Source organism: Phyllopteryx taeniolatus, chromosome 2 (assembly GCF_024500385.1).
Source record: "Phyllopteryx taeniolatus isolate TA_2022b chromosome 2, UOR_Ptae_1.2, whole genome shotgun sequence".
Lineage (NCBI taxonomy): Eukaryota > Metazoa > Chordata > Actinopteri > Syngnathiformes > Syngnathidae > Phyllopteryx > Phyllopteryx taeniolatus.
Window position 1 is genome coordinate 21,010,587 of NC_084503.1, and position 22,859 is coordinate 21,033,445.

Consider the following 22,859-nt stretch of genomic DNA (forward strand, 5'->3'; position numbering starts at 1 on the left):
TGATCTAAATATTTGGACTCAAGCAATGAAATCACTGTTAGTAGGCAGTATCCAATTTCTAATATTATGAATTTAAAAAATGACAAATACTGTTAAATCAGTGAACAGACAATTTATCAGTGGACGGTTTTGTTATTGTGACCATAGCATGATTACTGCTGCAGCAATAATAGCATTATAGAGGTTAAGTTTATATATTTGATGGACGGCGGTAGAAGTGCACGGTAATATATGATTTGAAGATGTCTTTCTCACAAAAACCAGTCGGAAAACGCACAGAATCTACAGAAGGCTATCGAGAAGGACCTGCCAGCAAGAAAAAGAGAGGTTTTTCGGTATTCCTGCTTTCACCTCTTCGCCCCACCTGTACCATGAACCTACCTGCAATACCATGAGTGTTACTCCAATACCGTGAGCTTTCCCACAACATTGCAATACCTATTGTACCGTGTGATTAATACTGTGATAAAACAGCACCTTGAGATAAAATAGATATCAATACATACCTAGTTGGTTCTATCAATTCATTGACTTGAGTTTGTGGACTCACTGGCAACACGGCTAACTCAGATGATTAGGTCTTATTGGCCTACTTAAAACGTTGCAGACATTTCAACCTCATTATTTACTGTTAAGAAATTGTTCCTAAGTTGCATGCTTTGCATTTTTTATTTATTTATTTTTTTATGTTTGGTGCTTGGTCATTTAAAACAACCAAGCAAGTGGTGTCTCAAGACTTTTGCCCTTTACTGTTTTACACAGTCATGGCAATAAATGATTAATAGGGACACTGTTGTTCCTCAGGTTTTGTCATAATACAGTGACTCATCAAGCCAAGGTTGTGTTTGGAGATTCCTACAAGGGATGTCTTGCCACAAACATAGGCAGAAGAAAAAGAGTCATGGTGGTTGCAGGGAATGTGGGTGTGTCAAAGATAATACTAAAATGTTTTGTAACACTACCGCCGAATCAAACTATCGAAGGTGTGGTTCAATAGAAACAAACTTCATTTGGTGGAGCTCTGACCTTGTGGAGATGAGTTATTAGAGATTTGTGCTTTCACGAAGAGTCATACAACTTCGCTGCCAGGCTCAGAGTACACGCATAAAAATTTTTACAATTCACATCTAGCATTGTCCCTTTGTGTAGTATGCATGTGTCTTTTCAGGCATTGGTTCTTGAGACTTTTTGTGTGTGTCTACACATGGTAGACATGCCTATCAAATGTACTGCTTCTATGAGAAACTAGCCAGACTTGGGGAATTTTCAAAGAAAATGAGTCTGGGGAACGCGACAAAGCCAATTTTGGTTGGAGACAAACTTTACTGCCACATTACACCCACAAAAAATGATGAAAATGAACATTTGTGGCAATTTAGCCCCGCCTATCAGTCTAGTATATGTGGCTCAAATTCGGTCGGGATTGGAAAAAATCTCTAGGAGTTAATTGGCCTTTGAAGGAACCATGGAAATGGCCAAAATGATCCTAAAATGGTCACTTCCAATAAAAATGGCAGACTTACACGTGGCTTTTCAGGCATGTGTGTTTAAAACCTTTCTGTAGGTATACTCATGATAGAGATGTGTACAAAATTTAATGTTGCTGACTTAAACCGACTTTAGGGGCTGTTTATTGAAAGAATCTTGGGGACGCTACCAAGCCAATCGGCTTCAAGGTCTGAATTTTAAAAATTCTGCCGGGGGGGGGCGCCTTCTGTTCACATTCACCTGTCGAAGGTCCATCAGGTCGGCAAGCTCATCTTCGTAGGTGGCTCCGTCTTCGTTGTAATGCGAAATGATGTAATCCTGTTGAAAACAAACAAGCTCACAAAATGGTCGCGCTTAGCCACCATGGTCTTGAAAACACAACTTCTTATTCTCGTATTTGCGGTGGTATTGCTGTTATTTTTAAGTCATTATTTCAGTGTAAAGAAATTATACTCTGTGATTTTAGCTCTTTTGAATATCTCTGTTTTTTACATAAAGGTGACCCAAAGTTATTGTTTTAATAATGTATAGGCCTCCAAGATACAATAGAAAATTTATGGAGGATTTTTTAGAACTGCTGTCAGTTATTTGTCCTGACCTCAACTATTTTGTCATAACGGGAGACTTTAACATTCATGTTGACAATAACATGGGAAAAAAAATCTAAAGAACTCCCTGCTAGACGAGACACATTTCACCTCTCACAACATAAGAGTCCAACCCACACTCAAGGTCACATCTTAGACCTGGCCATCTCTAAGGATGTTGAAATTCTATCAATTGACATTAAGGATATGGCTATTTCTGACCATTTTTGTGTTTTCTTTGAATTACAGATTCTTCCAAAAGTTAGACAAGGCGAGACAGCAACACTTTTCTGAAATCATCAGTAAGAACAACAATACTCGCACTCTGTTTGTTGTGGTTGACAACCTTACACCACCCGCCCGAAACTGATAGCTCCAGAACTCTTAACAGCAGATAAATTCAATGAATTTGCTTGTTATTTTAGTGAAAAAATACAATCCATCAGGTTAAATATTAGCACAAATCAGCAAAATGATGAAATGATACTACATCTGAAGGCACTCAGGAAAAACTACCATGTCAAAATTTGATATACTTGATCAAAAAACTGTAGAGAAAACGGTTCAGCAGCTAAAACCATCAACGAGCTGTCTTGACTCAATACCATCTGACTTTTTCAAAGCTATTGCGAAGTCTGTACTGGCTGATTTGCAGCAAATAATCAATTGCTCACTTCAGTCAGGAGAATTTCCTAAAACTCTTAAAGTAGCTGCCATAAAGCCTCTGCTAAAAAACAGAATGCTGGACGCTTCCATGTTAGCAAGCTATCGACCCATCTCAAATCTCCCTTTCACAGCCAAGATTGTTGAGAAAGTTATTTTCAATCAACTCAGCAATTTATTGAACTTAAATGGACTTTTTGACAAATTTCATTCAGGTTTCCGAACACATCGCAGTACAGAATCTGCTCTTATCAAAGTGCTCAATGATATAAGGTTGAATACTGACTCGGGAAAAGTGTCAATTCTGGTCTTGTTGGACCTCAGTGTGGCTTTTGATATGGTAGGTCATGATATACTGCTGAACAGGTTGCTAACGTGGATAGGACTAAATGGAACAGTTCTTAAATGGTTCAGGTTCTCCCTGGAGGAAAGGAGTTATTTTGTAACCATTGGAAGTGTTCAATCTCATCGAATGGCAATGACCTATGGGGTCCCTCAACGGTCAGTTCTTGGACCACTCCTGTTCAGCCTGTATATGCTACCCTTGGGTCAAAATCTTCAGAACTTTAATTTTGACTATCATAGCTATGCAGATGACACACAGTTATATCTAGCAGTGTCTCCAGATGACTACAGTTCATTTGAGGTGTTGTGTCACTGTCTAAAACAGATAAATAACTGGATGAGCCAAAATTTTCTTCAATTAAACCACAACAAAACTGAGATAATTGTTTTTGGCAATAAAGAAAAGAGGATTGCTTTGCTTTGCTATTTGTACGTTCCTGGACAGACAGACAATATATGTGAAATTGGCTTTTACGCAGCAAAACGGACACCCTTTCATTAAAGCCAGGTGTATTGTTGGCAATTTTGCTTTTGTTGTTCCTCAATAAAAACAAAAACAAAACAAAAACAAAAAACAAACAAAAAAAGTTAACAGTGCCCCTCCTGGAGCCGTCACCTTATCATAGTGGAGGGGTTTGTGTGTCCCAGTGATCCTAGGAGCTAAGTTGTCTGGGGCTTCACGCCCTTGGTAGGGTCACCCATGGCAAAAACGTTCCAAGGTGAGGGACCAGACAAAGCACGCTCAAAGACCCCTTATGAGGAGTAAAAATATTGGACCTAGTTTTCCCTTCCCCGGACGGCGGTCACCGGGGGCCCCCTCTGGAGCCAGGCCTGGAGGTGGGGCTCGAAGGCAAGCGCCCCGTGGCCGGACCTGCATGCATGGGGCCCGGCCGGGCCCAGCCCGAAAGGGTAACGTGGGTCCCCCTTCCCATGAGCTCACCACCTGTGGGAGAGGCAATAGGGGTCAGGTGCAGTGTGACCTGGGCGGTGGCTGAAGGCAGGAACCTTGGCGATCTGATCCCCGGATATAGAAGCTGGCTCTCGGGAATGTCACCTCTCTGACAGGGAAGGAGACCGAGCCGGTGTGTGAGGTGGAGAAGTTCCGACTAGATATACTCGGGCTCACCTCCACACACGGCTTGGGCTCTGGTACCAGTCCTCTTGAGAGGGGTTGGACTCTCTTCCACTCTGGAGTTGCCCACGATGAGCGGTGTCGAGCAGGTGTAGTTAAACTTATTGCCCCCCCCCGACTCGGCGCCTGTACATTGGGGTTCACCCCGGTGGTCGAAAAGGTAACCTCCCTCTGCCTTCGGGTGGGGGGACGGGGCCTGACTGTTGTTTGTGCCCATGCACCAAACAGCAATTCAGAGTACCCACCCTTTTTGGAGTCCTTGGAGGGGGTGTTGGAGATCACTCCCGCTGGGGACGCCATCGTTCTGCTGGGAGACTTCAATACTCACGTGGGGAATGACAGTGAGACCTGGAGGAGCATGATTGGGAGGAACGACCCCCTTGATCAGAACCCAAGTGGTGTTCTGTTATTGGACTTATGTGCTCATCACGGATTGGTCATAAACACCGTGTTCAAGCATAAGGGTGTACACACGTGCACTTGGCACCAGGACACCCAAGGTCGTGGTTCGATTATCAACTTTGTGGCTTGCAACCCATCGGAGCTAACTCACCACCGATGGTGGGGGAAGATGCCGGTCCGACCTGGCAGACCCAAACGTTTTGTGAGGGTCTGCTGGGAATGTCTAGCAGAATCCCCTGTCAGAAGGAGTTTTAACTCCCACCTCCAGCAGGGACATTGAGTTCGAGTGGACGATGTTCCGGGCCTCCATTGCTGAGGCGGCCAACTGGAGCTGTGGCCGTGAGGTAGTCGGTGCCTGTCGTGACGGCAATCCCCGAACCGTTGAGGGATGCCGTAAAGCTGAAGAAGGAGTCCAATCAGGCCTTTTTGGCCTGTGGGACTCCTGCACACAGGCCAAAAACTCACACTCCTCAGCCTCCCTGATAAGGTCTATTCAGGGGTGCTGGAAAGGAATCTAAGTTGAATCTAAGATTCAGGAGGAGCAGTGTGGTTTTCATTCTGCCTGTGGAACAGTGGACCAGCACCACACCATCGGCAGGGTCCTCGAGGGTGCATGGGAGTTCGCCCAACCAGTCTACATGTGTTTTGTGGACTTGGAGAAGGCGTTCGTTCGTGTCCCTCAGGGAGTGCTTCGGGAGTATGGGGTACTGAACCCCCTGATATAGGCTTTTCGGTCCCCGTATGACCAGTGTCAGAGTTTGGTCCACATTGCTGGCTGTAAGTCGGACTCGTTTTCCGTGAGGGTTGGACTCCGCCAAGGCTGCCCTTTGTCACCGATTCTGTTCATTACTTTTATGGACATAATTTCTTGGCGCAGCAGAGGTGTAGAGGGAGTCCGATTTGGTGGCCTCAGTATTGGATCTCTGCTTTTTGCAGTTGATGTGGTTCTGTTGGCTTCATCAAGCCATGATCTCCAACTCTCACTGGAGCGGTTCGCAGAAGACTGTGGAGTGGCTGGGACGAAAATCAGCACCTCCAAATCTGAGACCATGGTCCTCAGTCGGAAAAGGGTGGAGTTTCCGCTCCAGGTCGGGGATGAGATCCTGCCCCAAGTGGAGGAGTTAAAGTATCCTGAGGTCTTGTTCGCGAGTGAGGGAAGAATGGAATGCCAGATCGACAGGCAGATCAGTGCAGCGTCTGCAGTTATGCAGAGTTTGTATCGGTCTGTTGTGGTGAAGAAGGAGCTCAGCCGAAAGGCGAAGCTCTCAATTTACCGGTCAATCTCCATTTCTACCCTCACCTATGGTCACGAGCTGTGGGTCATGACTGAAAGATCCTGGATACAAGTGGCCGAAATGAGTTTCCTCCGCAGGGTGTCCGGGCTCTCCCTTAGAGATAGGGTGAGAAGCTCGGTCATCTGGGAGGGGCTCAGAGTAGAGCCGCTGCTCCTCCACATTGAGAGGAGCCAAGATGAGATGGCTGGGGCATCTGATTAGGATGCCTCCTGGACGCCTCCCTGGTGAGGTGTTCAGGGCATGTCCCACCGGGAGGAGACCCCAGGGACGACCCAGGACACACGCTGGAGAGACTATGTCTCTCGGCTGTCCCGGGAACGTCTTGGGATGTCCCAGGAAGAGTTGGATAAAGTGGCTGCGGAGAAGGAAGTCTGGACATCCTCGCTGGACATCCCAGAAGTACAAACATGTTGACCCAAAAATGTTGAATTGGAAAAATTGTGTAAAGATAGGTTGCTAAATTTGTATTTAAAATTTCATGTCATTAAGCCAACTCATGAATCCGTGTATTTTACCTTAAAAGGTGTGGAGAAGTCAATTTCTTTTGTTTCCTTCAGACCCAGTGCGATGAGCGGGATGTTGGCCGTTTCCCTGGGGAGAAAAATCACAAAAAATATAAATATTCATAGATAATGTGACAAAAATAACTAATCACTAATTGACCACAACAATAGGTCGTAGTCATTTTGTAAGTGTTCAGAAACATCAAAAGTCATGCAAGCTAGTCTGTGAATGCCCATTAAAAAAACAAAGCAGAAAAGGTCCTTAGAGGTACAGTAAATCATAAGACGAAATACGAGTTAGTAAAGCTAACAAAGTATGTTTTGACGTCAGAGAAAGATACAGTGCATCCGGAAAGTATTGACAGTGCTTAACGTTTTCCACATTTTTTAATGTTACAGCCCAATTCCAATTCCAAATAAAATGGGCAGTTTCTTTCCACATCTCATAACAATGTGAAATTATTTTTTTTCAAAATTTACTTGAAATAAAATTTAAAAAAATACGTCATAGGTATTCACAAACGTTCCTCAATACTTTGTTATTACATGAGTGGCAGCAATTACAGCCACAAGGCACAAGCTTGGCACACCTACCTTTGGGCAGTTTTGCCGTGCTTATTTGCAGCCCCTCTCAAGCCCCATTAGGTTGGATGGGGAGCGATGTTACACAGCCATTTTCAGATCTCTTTTCAGAGATTTCAATCAGATGTAACAATTCAAAAATCACTTTTTTAATGCTAGAGCCTGATTCCAAAATGGAATAAACTGAATAGCTGTGTATACTTTCCAAATGCACTGTGGTTTGTCACTAGATATTTTACCTTGTAGCATTGCTTGAGCAAGAAGCATCCCTGACTAAAGGCACATAGTTGTCACTTAAAAGTACATCGTTGCCAACTATCTGCGCCTAAGTTGGCTGAGTTCCAGTACAGAGCGAGAAAGACCGCATTCAAAAATCATGATTAGTCATGAATAGCTTATTATTGTGCCATAGTGTCCTGCATCATACTGAGAGTTGTTTCTCGTGTAACCTGCTAGACAAAGTCAAGACTGGCTAGTTTCGAGCATAAAACCACATCCCGGCTAACTAGCTATTGCTAACTAAGTTTAAGTCCCATACAGAGCAAGAATCACACCGTTTAAATGCAAAAATGGTAAATATGTTAAATATAATACACATAAGAGGCAATATGTTTTACGTTGAGGGGGAAGCAATGGTTAGTTAACTAGCAAGAGGTGATTTTTATTTTCATTTAGAGAATTCGTGAAAGTTGCTATATTCATCCAATCCTGAGCATGGACAGACACACGGATTAGGCAGATGGTGTCGCTACAAAAACACAGCAATTGTTTAAAAAGTCAAGGGAGGCCCTTTAGTATAACACAAAGTCTGCACACGTTAATCAAACCTCCTGGTGTGTTTTTCTTTCATTTGGACTCTGCTAACACAAAACAGGCGCTCATAAAGCACCACGTTGATCAGTGATCCTAATGATCTGCTGTGGTTAGAGGATGCTGTTGATAGATGGAATGCAGGCGGATATCAAGGTGGATGAAATGTAAACCTGACAAGAGCTGCTACTGCTTCTGCCTGGCAAACAAGCTAGAGAGGATCACGTTCCTGTTCCTGCTGACTCTTGTGAATCTCAGACACTTTCCTCTATTAAGAAGATGAGATCACCACTTTCTGGTTTGGCTGGAGATTCTCAGACGAAGGAGTGCATCTGCTCCGAAAAACCTTTCAACATGTACACACACACTTACACACGCTCAGATGTATGCAAACCCCCTCTCACCACTCACTGAAGTGTTCAAGACAGGGAACAGACCCTGAAGGATCTTGTTTACATCTCAAAGTGCACCAAATGAACCCTGAAGTACATGAAAACAGAGGGAAATGTTTTTTTTCAGGGTATCTGAAAGGTTTAAGAAAGCTACATTTAAGGCCTTTTTAAGACTAGTTTTGGCAAATTTCACAAAATATTACAGCTGGTCAGTTCCTTGGTTCACTGGCTCAAATTGGCTGACTCACCAGAAACACAGTTGGCTTGGACAATGTATGGATTCAGATGATTCGGTTGTATCAGTTAACTGACTTGAGTTAGCGGACTTACCGAAAGCACTGCAGACTCAGACGAATCTGTTGTATTGGGTCGCTGACTCAAGTTGGAGGACTCACCGGAAACACTCCAGACTCATCTAATTTGGTTCCCTTGTATCAGTTCACGGACTTGAGTTAGCAGAATCCGCAGAAACACAGTAGGCTAAGCGCAGTTGATTGAGTTGCATCAGTTCACTGACTGGAGTTTGTGAACTCACCAGAAACATCACAGACTCAGAAATGGGGACCTGTTCACTGACTCGAGTTAGCAGAAAGACCTCAGACTCTGATTATTCGGTTGTATCGGTTCACTGACTTGATTTAGCGGACACTCAAAACGTGGATATTTTTGTCTACCTCCTGTTTGTTCTCATATTGGATGATTGTTGATAACAGCACAGTAAGACCCCTATCTCACTGGCCACGAGACTAGTGGGCGACCTGATGGCGACTTGAGTCTCCGCTGGTTGTGGAGACATCACCGCGATATAACCTGGAGACTAGACGGATCGCTTTCATTGGAGACCTTTTGGAGAGTCCTCTATATTCTCATTGGAGAGAAAAAGCTTAACGTAGCTTAATGTCACAAAACTGCAATCTGCAGTCACCAAAATGTATGTGAACACCTCTTTTTATGCCCACTTCAACCTCTAAAAATAGAACGATCTCCCCGATATTTGGGATTTTATGGCCATTAAGCATCTTCTCCATATGTTCACTTTATGGAAAAAGCTTTAAAGTCGCTTAATGTGACAAAACTGCGATCAATCGTCACCTATGTTTATGTGGACATCTCTACTAATGCACACTTCAACCTCTGAAAATAGAACAATCTCACCAATGTTTGGATTTTATGGACAATAAAATGTTTTCCTCATTATAGAGGACTCTGCCAGTGTCCGTGCGCCGGCGGCTGAGCAATCAATAACTTTCCATCTCCGTATTTTAAAAACGCATACACACACAGACGCACATAATATATGTTAAATATTTATTCAAAAAATATATATACTGTATATAGGCCTATATCACCTACTGCCAGGTGAATTGGTTGTCACCTTGTCTGGAGACGTCTCCCAGACATCGTCCTGGTGAGAGCGCAAGCAATATTTTTGGCCTCTGGTCCCGGAGTTGCTGCGACTGATCAGCCTCGGCAGTCTTGCCGACGTCTCTGCCAGTGAGATAGCCCCTTAACAAGACCTGTGTTTGTTTTACTGTGCAGCATGTGCGATTCCACACACAGGTGAGCTCACAATAAAACCCGCTGAGTCCGGTCAGATTCTCACGAACAAGCTCAGGTACAGTGGGATCTATTCAGGCGGAGACTTTCCGCTGGGAAAACCCTAAAAGGATTTCACTCAGAGTTCTGAGCTTGTATTTCAGCTTCCAGCATTCCCACACACACTTCATGTTACCCTCACACAGATAGCAGTCTATTGTACTGTAGATCTCAACAGTATGACGACGCTAACACTGAAAGAGCGTGCTATCGCATAATGCGGGACGGCTGAAGCGTTTTGAAGACACGGACTGAATTTTCACTCTCTTGACTGTTTTGTCTCACGGGAACGCTCAGATTTAACAGTTAATTCACCGTACAGTGAAACATTCTTAAAGGGGACACATTATATAATATCCATCCATCCATCCATCCATTTTCTGAGCCGCTCCTCCTCACTAGGGTCGCGGACGTGCTGGAGCCTATCCAAGCTGTCATCGGACAGGAGGCGGGGTACACCCTGAACTGGTTGCCAGCCAATCGCGGGGCACATACAAACCAACAACCATTCGCACTCACAGTCACACCTACGGTCAATTTAGAGTCTCCAATTAATGCATGTTTTTGGGATGTGGGAGGAAACCGGAGTGCCCGGAGAAAATATTAACTTTTTAATTGCTTGTATCCAAATACAACCCTAGAGACCGGGTGCCTTCCCAACCATTACAAGTGAAATAAAACAACAAAGCAAATATTTTGCCAGCTGCCTATACCTGAAAATGCATACGACAGCGAGTCGTTTGGAATTTCTAGTTTACATATTACTACCCCCATACTGAGTTTCTTTGCCGCTGTCTTGACAGCTCGGCTGGGGGAGAACCACCTGTTTAAGCTCGGGGGCCAGAAGCCAGCCGCTAACTCTGCCCTTAGTTGTCACCATGAAGAGACCCCTTCCTTCTTTGTAGACCCTGCAGTAAAGGGGGACGCGGGACAAGCAGTGGCTCATTTGCATAAGACAGGACTGCCCCCTTAAAACAGGCTGATTTAAATTTTAAGGGTCTAGAACAGGGGGAGCAAATTTTTGTGCTCAACGGCCACATTCGATTTTTTAAAATGAACAAATGGCCAGGTCATTCATCGTTGTGTATGTAAAATTATTTGGCTTAACAACAACAATCACTCATTTCTTCTTGTCATTATTTAGGATTAATTGAAGTATAATTAATTACCCAATTATTTAATTAAACATATTTTTTATTTATTTATTTATTCTTATTTTCATTAATTTATTTAAAATAGCTCAATTCACAAATTACATTATGTGGATAAGTGAATAAATACGTTTGATTTCATTGAACCAATTTTAGTAATAAAACTGCTTAATGCATCAAACATAGGACTTAAAAGTTAAAATGTGTTGGTAAAATGTGTCAAATTGTTCATTTAAATAATCATTATCCTTTTAAATTGAATTTAAATCAAGAAATGAAAGGAGAAAAATTACACAATTAATTAAATTAAATTAATTAACCAACTCTAGTTAAAACACATTTGCTGCCACTGATGGCTTTAGAAGTCAAATATCCATGTTAACTGGAATAAATATTACATGACTCTTGATAATGTAAATGGTGGTGGGCTGGATTAGAAAATGGAACAGTTCGTACGTGGCATGCAGGACACACTTTGCCCATACGTGGTCTGGAAAGAGAGTATTCTATTCTATTCTCTGTATTCTAATTATTGATCCTTGGGGTATTTTGACAAAAGCATGCCACAGATTGTAAAGACATCTGGGAAGTCTTCTGAATTGTGAAAAAAATGCATTATATACTGTAAATCAAACGTGTGACATCGCACTGTTCGGAATTTGAACAAAAATATGCTTCTAAAGTTGCAAGAAAATTACAGAATTTGAACCTCAACCTTTGGATGACTGGTTAGCACATCTGCCTCAAAGTTCTGGGGACCAGGGTTCAAATGGAGTGTGGAGTTTGCATGTTCACCCCGTGCCTGGCTAGGTTTTCTCCGGGCACTCCGGTTTCTTCCCACATCCCAAAAACGTACGTGGTAGGTTGATTGAAGACTCTAGATTGCCCATAGGTGTGAATGTGAGTGTGAATGGTTGTTTGTTTCTATGTGCCCTGCGATTGGCTGGAGACCGGTTCAGGGTGTACCCCGCCTCCCGCCCGTAGATAGCTGGGATAGGCTCCAGCAGCCCATGACCCTAGTGAGGATAAGCGGTAAAGAAAATGGATAGATGGATGGATGGATGGATGAACCTCAGTCATGCATGAAGCCAACATACGGTACCTTCTGGTACCTTACTTCAGTGAGCATTTCATAAACTTGAGAGAAAGACCAGCGCATCAAGGAGTCTTTCAAGTATTTTTCATTAAGAATATTGCCTTTTCACTAGTTTTTTCCCCCGAGGGCCTTCAGCGCCTCATCACGTGTCTCCACTTATGGACGACTTGAACACACACACACACAAATGAATGGATACAGCTTTATTGAAATGTGCACATAGAGCAGGACAGAAAGCTTCATGTAAATGTTATTAGTTGTTACATTATTTAATTACTTTGCATGAAACTATTCCATTGAGAATTACACACTGATGAACACGCAGAGAAACACGCACACGCTCTCTCAGGTTCTCATGCATAAACTCACACAGACACACTGAAACCCCTCCCCACACACACACACACACACACAAAATGACAAGGACACTGCGCTTCCCTCATGACAACCAATCACAACAAATGAAAGACTGTTGTGCCATGCTAACCATGGTAACCATACAGAAGATCATTAAATAGAAATTGGACATCTAACTAGATGGTTTCTTCAGTTTTCCTCTACATTGTGACATGGATCCACTGATGACTATAAACTTGACTTGGCCTCACAGCAAGCTCTCATTATTCATTTTCATGTGCCAGGCCTCTGTGCTGTCACGACCACGTGGTTTTAAAAGACGAGCAGAAGTCAGTGTGTGTGTGTGTATGCGTGTGTGCGCACGTCAGAAGGAAGGTCGACCTCACAACTCAAGAATCCACAAAACCACATTACTGTCTCCCATTGGCTTATTAAGTTAATACTTTTACCAGCTGGGTGACAGCTAAATGGCTTTCATGCCATTGGAAATAATGGAAACAGAAATAATCCACAGTGATTCCAGTGAGTCCAGGTAACTTCAGTCAATGAACTGATACAGCCAAATCAACTGAGTCCAATGCGTTTGGTGAGTCTGCCAACATCAGTGAGTGAAGCAGTACAACAAAATCATCGGAGTCCAATGTGTCTTTAGTTAGTCCACTAATGCCTAAATCAGACTACAGAATTTTAGCCCCGATATTGGCCCGATTATCTTTCATGGTCAATTTTCTTGACCGCTTATCCTCACTAGGGTTGCGGTCGTGCTGGAGCCTATGCCAGCTATCTTTGAGCAGGAGGCGGGGTACACCCTGAACCGGTCGCCAGCCAATCGCAGGGGACATAGAAACAAACAACCATTCACACTCACATTCACACCTACAGGCAATTTAGAGTCTTCAATTTTACCATGCATGTTTTTGGGATGTGGGGGGAAAACCCACCCAGGCACCCACCCAGGCACGGGGAGAACATGCAAACTCCACACAGACGGGGCCGGGATTTTAACCCCGGTCCCCAGAACTGTGAGGCAGATGTGCTAACCAGTCGTCCACCGTGCCTAATTCCACACTACCCAATTGTAGACTCTTGAGTTTCCCAACCCGAGCAAGAGGCCCTTAAAGAATAAATGTCATCCTCACTCGCTGCTGGTCTCATTCGACCATCTTCATCCCCGGCTGGTGCAGGGTTTTTTTTCGCTACAGAGAAGGACAAAACACTTTGTCCCCTTATTGATTATAGGGGGCTCAATAAAATAACAGTTAAGAACCCCTTCCGCTTATGGACTTTGCCTTTACTTATTTACAGTCAGCTACCATTTTCTCTAAGTTCGATTTACGCAACGCCTACCATTTGGTTCGTATCAGGGAAGAGGATGAGTGGAAGTGGATTTAAACCAGGCAAACTTTTTTGACCCAGCCCCCTAAAAGAATCGGAATCGAGAATCGTTTGTATCCGGAATCGAAATAAGGAACCTGAATCACTCAAACGTTCCCCAACCCTAGTTGCCCTCCTGGTAATGTTTGTATCTGGTTGTGTGTCTATGCAATCACGCGCGCTCTCTCTCTCTCTCTCTCTCTCTCTCTCTCACTCACTCACTCACTCACTCACTCACTCACACACACACCACAATTTCATTGGTTATCAAACCTTTTACACCAAGTACCACCTCAAAAAATAATGGCCAATAATAAAATAGTAAAAACAAATACAGTGGCCGAGGTTTTAGTCCTAAAAAGCACACTTAATGTACTGCCTGCATATGACTAGTGGTGCTCTTACCACACTTTGAGTATCACTGCACTAATTTAAGTCCAAACTGTTTCAGGTGAGTCCGCTCAATTGCCTAAATAACTCGATATAACCATCTGATTCTGATTAGTTTTCCATAAAGTTTGCCAACGCCTATCAATAAACAGATAAAGCCATATTATCAGTCTTTCATGTTTCCAGTGAATCCGCTAACTAGAGTCAACAAAGTGTAAGTAAGTCACTGCACCCATACAACCAAATCAACAGAGTCCAATGTGTTTCCAATGAGTCCGCTAACGAGTCCACGAAACAATACAACAATATCATCAATCTGATTTGTTTCCAGACACCTTCAAATACAGTCAATTAATTGATAGAATCAAATCATCCGAGTCTGCAGTGTTTTCAGAGTCTGCTAACAAGAGTCATGAATCAGTACAACCAAATCATCCAAGTCTGATGTGTTTCTGGCGAGTCCGCCAATTCGAGTCAGAGAATCAATACCACCAAATCGTCAGCGTCTGATGTGTTTCAAGAATCCTCTAACGATAGAACCGAACAATTCCACTTGATTAGGAAAGCCACACACCTTTCTGTATAAGACCTTATAGCTCACAGTGCATGTCAGAGCAAATGAGAATCATGAGGTCAAAGGAACTGCCTGAATAGCTCAGAGACAGAACTGTGCCAAGGCACAGACCTGGCCAACGTTACAAAAACATTTCTGGTACACTTAAGGTTCCTAAGAGCACAGTGGCCTCCATAACCCTTAAATGGAAGAAGTTTGGGACGACCAGAACCCTGCCTAGAGCTGGCCGTCCGGCCAAACTGAGCAATTGGGGGAGAAGAGCCTTGGTGAGATAGGTAAAGAAGAACCCAAAGATCACTGTGGCTGAACTCCAGAGATGCAGTTGGGAGATGGGAGAAAGTTCTAGAAAGTCAACCATCACCGCAGCCCTCCACCAGTCAGGGCTTTATGGTAGAGTGGCCCGACAGAAGCCTCTCCTCAGTGCAAGACATGAAAGCCTGCATGGAGTTTGCTAAAAAAAAAAAAAAACACCTGAAGGACTCCAAGATGGTGAGAAATAAGATTCTCTGATCTGATGAGACCAAGATTGAAATTGTTGGCCTTAATTCTAAGTGACGTATGGAGAAAACCAGGCAATGCTCATCACCTGTCCAATATTGTCCCAACAGTTAAGCATGGTGGCGGCAGCATCATGCTGTGGGTGTGTTTTTCAGCTGCAGGGACAGGGAGATTGGTTGCAATCGAAGAAAAGATGAATGTGGCCAAGTACAGTGATATCCTGGACAAAAACCTTCTCCAGAGTGCTCAGAACCTCAGACCGGGCCGAAGGTTCAACTTAAAAAAATACAATGACCCTAAGCACACAGTTAAAATATCGAAGGAGTCGCTTCAGAACAACTTCGTGACTGTTTTTGAATGGCCCAGCCAGAGCCCTGACTTAAACCCAATTGAGTATCTCTGGAAAGACCTGAAAATGGCTCCCCACCAACATTCACCATCCAACCTGACAGAACTGGAGAGGATCTGCAAGGTGGAATGGTAGATGATCCCCAAATCCAGGTGTGAAAAACTTATTGCATCATTCCCAAAAAGACTCATGGCTGTATTAACTCAAAAGGGTGCTTCTACTAAATACTGAGCAAAGGGTCTGAATACTTATGGCTGTGTGATATTTCAGTTTTTATTTTTAATAAATCTGCAAAAATTTCAACAATTCAGTTTTTTTCTGTCAATATGGGGTGCTGTGTGTACATTAATGTGAGAAACAAATTAACTTAAATGATTTTAGCAAATGGCTGCATTATAACAAAAGTGAAAAATTTAAGGGGGTCTGAATACTTTCCATACCCACTGTAAGTACATTCTACCTCCTGTGTTAGAATATCGTGTGTGTGTGTGCGTGTGTGTGTGCGCTTAACATGATTTGTGTATGTCAATAGAAAGACAGATGGTGGCATTATATTTGAATGGACAGAGTTAGGGTTACACTGTGTGCATGTGAATTGACAGGCATTTATATCATGTATCTGAAAGGATAGACATGTTTACACTATGTGTTTGACAGACAGGTAAATAATATACATGTACTCAATGTGAATGTTTGCATTATGTGTCTATGCAAACGGGCTACATACATACATCCATACATTATACAGTGGTGCCTTGAGATGCAAGTTTAATTAATTCCATGAGAAGCTCGTAACTCGAAACACTCGTATCTCAAATCATCTTTTCCCATTGAAATGAATTGAAATGCCAATAATCCATTCAAGAATTCCCCACAAAAAACAAAATGTAGGTTAATAAGGAAAAATAGCACTCCATAATACTGTGCTTTATATTTTTAAAAATACAGTAATGACAATTAAATAGAATTTAAAAGACACGTTTTTGTCACATTGCATCAATTGAATCCTGTTCCTGGTCTGCCACACGGGGGCAGTATCAGACAGATATACTGATCATTGAGGCATTATGTATCTCACTTGAGTTCTAGGCAGGATAAGCCCACCTCCAATATGACTCGCTACTGCTGTATGCATTCCTGCCTGGCTGCAGCAGCCAACCATACTGGAGCAGGGCATGCCCTGTCTAGAACTCAAGTGGGATTTATATAACCTCAATTCCTCCCTCAGCTTGTCAGTGCAGCACTATTATTAGTCATTCTACGTAAAGGACAAAGGATATATGAATGTGAGTACTGTTATATTGTCAGTGTACATGTTGCTGTTCCTTTTGTTTTCAATCAGTTGCTTAAAGGGTTGAAGCACTGCTACAGATGCTAATTAGCGTAAATATTAAGCTAGCAGACTAAAACGCTAAGCTATTGTTCTTTTAAATACAAAAGGTATAATCATCTTGTTTTTTTTTGTTTAGTTTGACAGTAAACTTCAACTTAAGAGTGGCATTAAAAAGCTTGAAGCCTCGATTTTTGAAGAATTGTTCATTATTGGCCAATGTGCTGCTATTATGAAGTGAGTTCAGTTGAGATCACTGCCACCAAACGGCATTCATATCTCAAGTTTGAACATGCAAGTAAAAAAGAAATAAAAAATATCGGCCGAATGACAGCTTGGATCTTGAAACCCCCGTAATTCGGGTCATTCATATATATCAAGGAAGGGCTGGGCGATCAGGCAAAAAAATTATCATGATTATTTTTTTCATATCATACAATCTCGATTATTATCATGATTTTTTTATAATGTTTTTCTTAATAGCCAGTTTTAAACCCTCTGTAATGAAAACTAAAGAAGCTAGAGAGTAATTCAACATTTTATTAACGCCTAGTTTTTAATCAACACTCCTCATAGTCAATATTTAAAACAGTAACCCCAACATGATAAGTCAAATAAAATATATAAAAATATTTTTTTGTATTCACTCAACAGTGCAACAAATGTAGAAAAATATAACAACTGTGCACTAGTTTGAAGTCCTGAGTATTTTTGGAGGTACAAGATACAAAATAAACAAACTACCCCGTGTGGGATAATGAAGACACCTTGGATTGTAAACATTATCATTCTCCAGTTCAAATGTGCAACATATTTAATAAAAATACAGAGAAACATGTTTTGCCATTTTCCAAGCCCCCTGAATAATGATGACAACTGATTGTTGGTCTAGTGGCCTCACTGCTATCAGTGGCTAACTGCTAATGCTATGTGTACTGGGAGCAGTGAGTGACAGGCTGTGCTCACTGCACTCGCATTTTTATGCTTTCTACATAACCACTTGGGTGGTGATACTTCTTAAAATGAATAAACAGGGCGCCGACACACCTTGCACAATCAGCAAATTAATAGCATTGTTCCACGTTGCTTTGGCGACACCACCACACAACCGAGGTTGGGAACTCGCAGAGCTGAGCAAATGGAAGTGGAGTAGGAAAAGGATGACTGATCAGCTTTTGTCACGCACATTCCCGCCATGTTAGATGGAGGAAATACACAAACAGCTGATGAACAGAAAATTTATCGCAATTATATAAACGCCAAGCCCTATGTCAAGGCACCACTGTATGTTTATGTGAATTGTCAGACAGATGTTTACATTAGGGCGGTATGGTAGACGAACATTTAGCACATCTGCCTCACAGTTCAGAGGTTGTGGGTTCCTATCCGGGACTCCACCCTTCTTGTGTTGAGTTTGCATGTTCTCCCCATGCTTGCAAGGCTTTCTCTGGGTACTCTGGTTTCCTCCCACCTTCCAAAAACATGCATGGTAGTTTAATTGAAGACTCAAAATTGTCCATTTGTGTGAATGGTTGTTTGTCTATATGTGCCCAGCCATTTGCGATTGGCGACCAGTTAAGAGTGTACCCTGCCTGTCGCCCAAAGTCAGCTGGCGTAGCAGAGGTGCTAACCTTTTGAAATTCACTTCCAGAACAATTTGTCCAAATTTGTCTGAATTTCCATATTTTCAAAATGTTGTCAAAAACACTACCGCAGGTCAGTTATTGCAGTATATATTGTAATAGGATAAAAATAATTCTGCATACTGTTCAATTGCACATCATAATCATTACTCTATAGTCATAATCATTAATAAATTATGGCTTCAATATTTGTTATTTTAATGTTTTTATTGCATCAACGTTGTAATGGCGGACACAGTCACAGCCTGAATCAAAGCAGATGAGATTTCAATGTGTCATCGTAAAAAATATCTGTTTTAATTCGCTTTTACCAATTCTGTTTTCAACCTTGGTTAAAACAAAAAAAAGCTACTCTATTAAATCAGATTAATCAGATCTAAAAAGTCAATTAATTAAAACTCACCACTTCATTTATCAAACAAACAAATAACTGCTGATAGAATGAATTTGATTGTTTATGCATGGACAATAGATTAAAATAGAGTAAAGGGAGAGTCAAATAGCATGCCCCCCCCCCTCCATTTTTAAACAATATACTGTTTATTTCATCTAATTCATTTATGAAATGTTTGTCTCTTTGGCCGGAAACGTCGGGCACTGGATTTTTTCACCCCGATAGCCGGAATAATCAGTGTTACAGCTGTAACGAGTCAGCGATGCGTGATTTCCGTAACAAAATACGGATGTTCCATAACATTTGACCGCTTTGGGATAGGCTCCATCATAATGTGACCCTAATGAGGATAAATAGCATAGAAAATGGATGTATGGAAGGTAGGAAGGAAGGAAGTATGTCAAAAACACACAAGGAGTTTGTCTCCGGTAGTTGGAGTCGCTTTAGTATGAATGGAAAGACCGAGGTTTACGTTATGTGTCTGTGAATGCACAGAGGGTTAATTTGCATTGCTTGTGTGTATGTTAATGGGTACATACAAAAGTAGTTTACATTATGTGTGGATATAATTGGACGGACAGTTATGCAAAGTGACAAACAAATATGACTGACTGACCCCGTGGGTCAGGCCACTGGTTGTGGCACACAGGCGTGTGTTTAAATGACCACACAGGGCAGCACTAGCCCACTATTAAAGACCAGTAATGACTGGTCCTCACCATGAGCAGGAGCAGATGTTTTTTCTGATTATGTATTTGAGAAACAGCCAGACTAACCACCGCCATTGCATACATACTGACAAAGAAGATGGCTGCCACCCCTCGTACTTACTGGCTGCTCTGGTAGACCTCCATGGAGCTGTTGAGTCCTTCCAGCTGACCCATGAGAAGCTGCAGGTTGGAATTGACATAGCTTAGCTCCAGCAAGACCATCTCCTTCACCTTGTTGTTGGAGGTAGCCCTGCGCACATACAAACACACACCAACGTCAGCCTTGTTATTATATGCTGTAATGTCACCAGACCAGATGCCTGCGTCATGCTACTTTCATGTCAGCTGTCAACTAAGCTCTATTTCCATGGAGCGCTTCAATAAAACACTTTGGAAGGCACACAAATCAGTACAGTACCGTATTTTCACGACCATAAGGTGCACTTAAAAGTCTTAAATTTGCTCCAAAATGGGCGGGGCACCTTATAATGCGGCGCGCCTTATGTGTGCATAGAGTTCCAACATCTATAAATGTGTGATGAGCGCTCCGCTTGACTTTTTTTTTTTTTTTATTATTATTTTATTTTTATTTTATTTTTTTTTTAGCATTTCCTGCTGACACGCTGCTTACACAGAGGAAAAGCGGACGTGGCTGAGGACAGGGGAAGGGTACGTGAAGTAGGACGCTAAAGCCATGCCCCCAGTAGGTATATAGCGCCAGGGTTATTTTAAAAAAAAATAATAATAAATAAATAAATAATAATAATAATATTTTTTTATAACCGCTTGACTGACTGGGAGTATTTCCGGGTTGTGCATTGTGCAAAACAACATCGGCTTGGCCAAGGACCCCCAAAAATGTCACCTACGAAGAGACACGCTTACGAAGCACAGTTTAAACTGCAAGCTGTCAGTTACGCGGAGGAACATGGGAATCGAGCAGTCACGAGAGAATTCAAGATCAACGAATCCATGGTTCGCAAGTGGAGGAAGCAGGAAAACGAGCTATGCCAAGTCAAGAAGATGAAGCTGAGTTTCCGCGGAAACAAGGCAAGGTGGCCCGAGTTGGAAGACCAACTCGGGCAATGGATTAATTAGCAAAGAACAGCCGTGAGAAGCGTCTCAAGTCACCATTCGACTGAGTGCAATAACTCGGGGCTTGGAATCATTCCGGGAGGCTCTACGAACCGCTGGACATCCGTGTAAACAGGGCGTTCAAAGTAAAGTGAGGGGCGTGGGAGCCATGGATGACAGATTGCGAACACAGCTTTACTAAGACTAGCAGGCAGCGCCGGGCAAGTTACGCCACAATTTGTGAATGGATTGTGGATGCTTTGGCTAACGTGTCCGCTTGCACTGTTAGTATTAGTACTAAATAGTATTAGTACTACTGTAATCTTATACTTCAAAATGTATTTTTTTTGTGTTACAAATTGCATATGTTGCAACACTCATTCACTTTAATTTTCATTTTTTAAATACATTTAAAAAATAAAGGGCGTATTGTAACAGTGAACATAAAAAGTAATGTGATAACTTTACTAACTAAAAAATGCCATTTAAAAACTGTAAATTTTAAATGGCATTTTTTCCAAATCCAATCACCTGTAAGCCATTTATTGTCAAGGAAAATGCTGAAGCTGACTTTTAAATGAAATTAAAGTGTTTAGGGAATCGCAGTTTGTCGTAGTTATATATTTAAGCTTTAAAACACAGTGGGCGACTGGTTAGCACATCTGCCTCACAGTTCTGAGGACCGGGGTTAAAATCCCGGCCCCGCCTGTGTGGAGTTTGGATGTTCTCCCCGTGCCTGCGTGGGTTTTCTCCAGGCACTCCGGCTTTCTCCCACATCCCAAAAACACGGATGCTAGGTTAATTGAAAAGTCTAAATTCCTCATAGGTGTGAATGTGAGTGCAAATGGTTGTTTGTTGATATGTGCCCTGTGATTGGCTGGTGACCAGTTCAGGGTATACCCCGGCTCTCGCCCGAAGATAGCTGGGGTAGCTCCAGAATGAATGAATGAAATATTCGTATAGGCAATTACAAACATTTTTAGGGGGAGTGTCCATTACTATCAAAAGGTACCAAAACCAGTAGTGTGTGTCTGCACAGCCTCGATAAGGTTACATTCGCACACATTGCCATGTTAACCTGTGGATGCTTTGTATCAGGTTAATAAGATGCACCATGTCGTCGTTATCTGGCTTTCTTTGTAATGGGAGGACAGCATGTTGCTTGGCTGTCGTCAATCAAAGCCTGTCGTGCTATCACCTCGCTCACCCTCTAATTAGAGAGGTTGGCGTGTTTAAGAAGAAAGCCACTGAAACTGATTTGCTCATTGGGGTTTCAATGTAGTGTTCCTGCAACTATGACTACCAATTGAAAATAAACAAGAGTGTCACTCAGTACACCTCCAACAAGACTGAGTCTGGGATCCTGTTCCACTCCAGTCCTGCAAAAATAAATTCCTCAATCTGCACATTTGATTAGATTACTCCCTGCCAATACTAACAAACACACTAACTAGCCAACTCACTAACCTGTTAACTAAAATATTAACTCACCAGAAGCCACAGCAACTAAACAACCAACCAATGAACTAACAAATTAAACTACAAATTTACCAACCAGTGAACTGACAACTTAATTTGAAACCCTAAACCTGATTGAAATTCTACTTTAAACCAGAGATGGGGGGGGGGGGGGACAAGTCAACGCGAGTTGCCAGTTTTATGATTTACGACTTACTTGCCAAATACGTAACAGACATGCAAACACCAAAGGCATGAAAAAGGTGACCAAAAAAAAAAAATACATTGTTGGGGGGTCTGGGGGATCCCCTGGGCCTACGCAGAGATTTTTAAAAAAATATTTTAACATAAATTAAGCAGTCTGGAAGACACACAATAAAATTGGGAAAACAATCTTCACGCATAAAAACATATTTTCACCACTCAAGTACATGTTGATGCACTAATTTAAGATTAAAATTAAAAAAATTTTTGGCCTCCAACTTGAGCCAGGCCCATTTCCGCCTGCACCTGATGCCTGCTTCAAGCTGTGCCACATGAATCGCATCCTCCTCTTTAAGCACTCTCATTTAGGACTTAAAATAAATTGACTTAAATCATTGTCTGTTTCACTTCATTTTTCACTATTATCAACTTCACTTCAAAGCCTAATCCCAAATGCATATT

The 22,859-nt window shown here is 42.2% G+C and overlaps 1 protein-coding gene across 2 annotated transcripts in view; it reads right to left on the minus strand.

The window, feature by feature from the left end:
* The window catches only part of rhpn2 (rhophilin, Rho GTPase binding protein 2), a 77,001-nt gene that overhangs the window by 24,334 nt on the left and 29,808 nt on the right, over positions 1–22,859 (minus strand). For both annotated transcript variants that reach the window (XM_061765209.1, XM_061765207.1), the window contains exons 3-5: positions 19,783–19,911; positions 6,428–6,503; positions 1,729–1,806 (exon numbers count right to left, since the gene is read on the minus strand). In XM_061765209.1, coding sequence (XP_061621193.1) covers positions 1,729–1,806; positions 6,428–6,503; positions 19,783–19,911 — 283 coding nt within the window. The remainder of the gene's footprint in view (positions 1–1,728; positions 1,807–6,427; positions 6,504–19,782; positions 19,912–22,859) is intronic.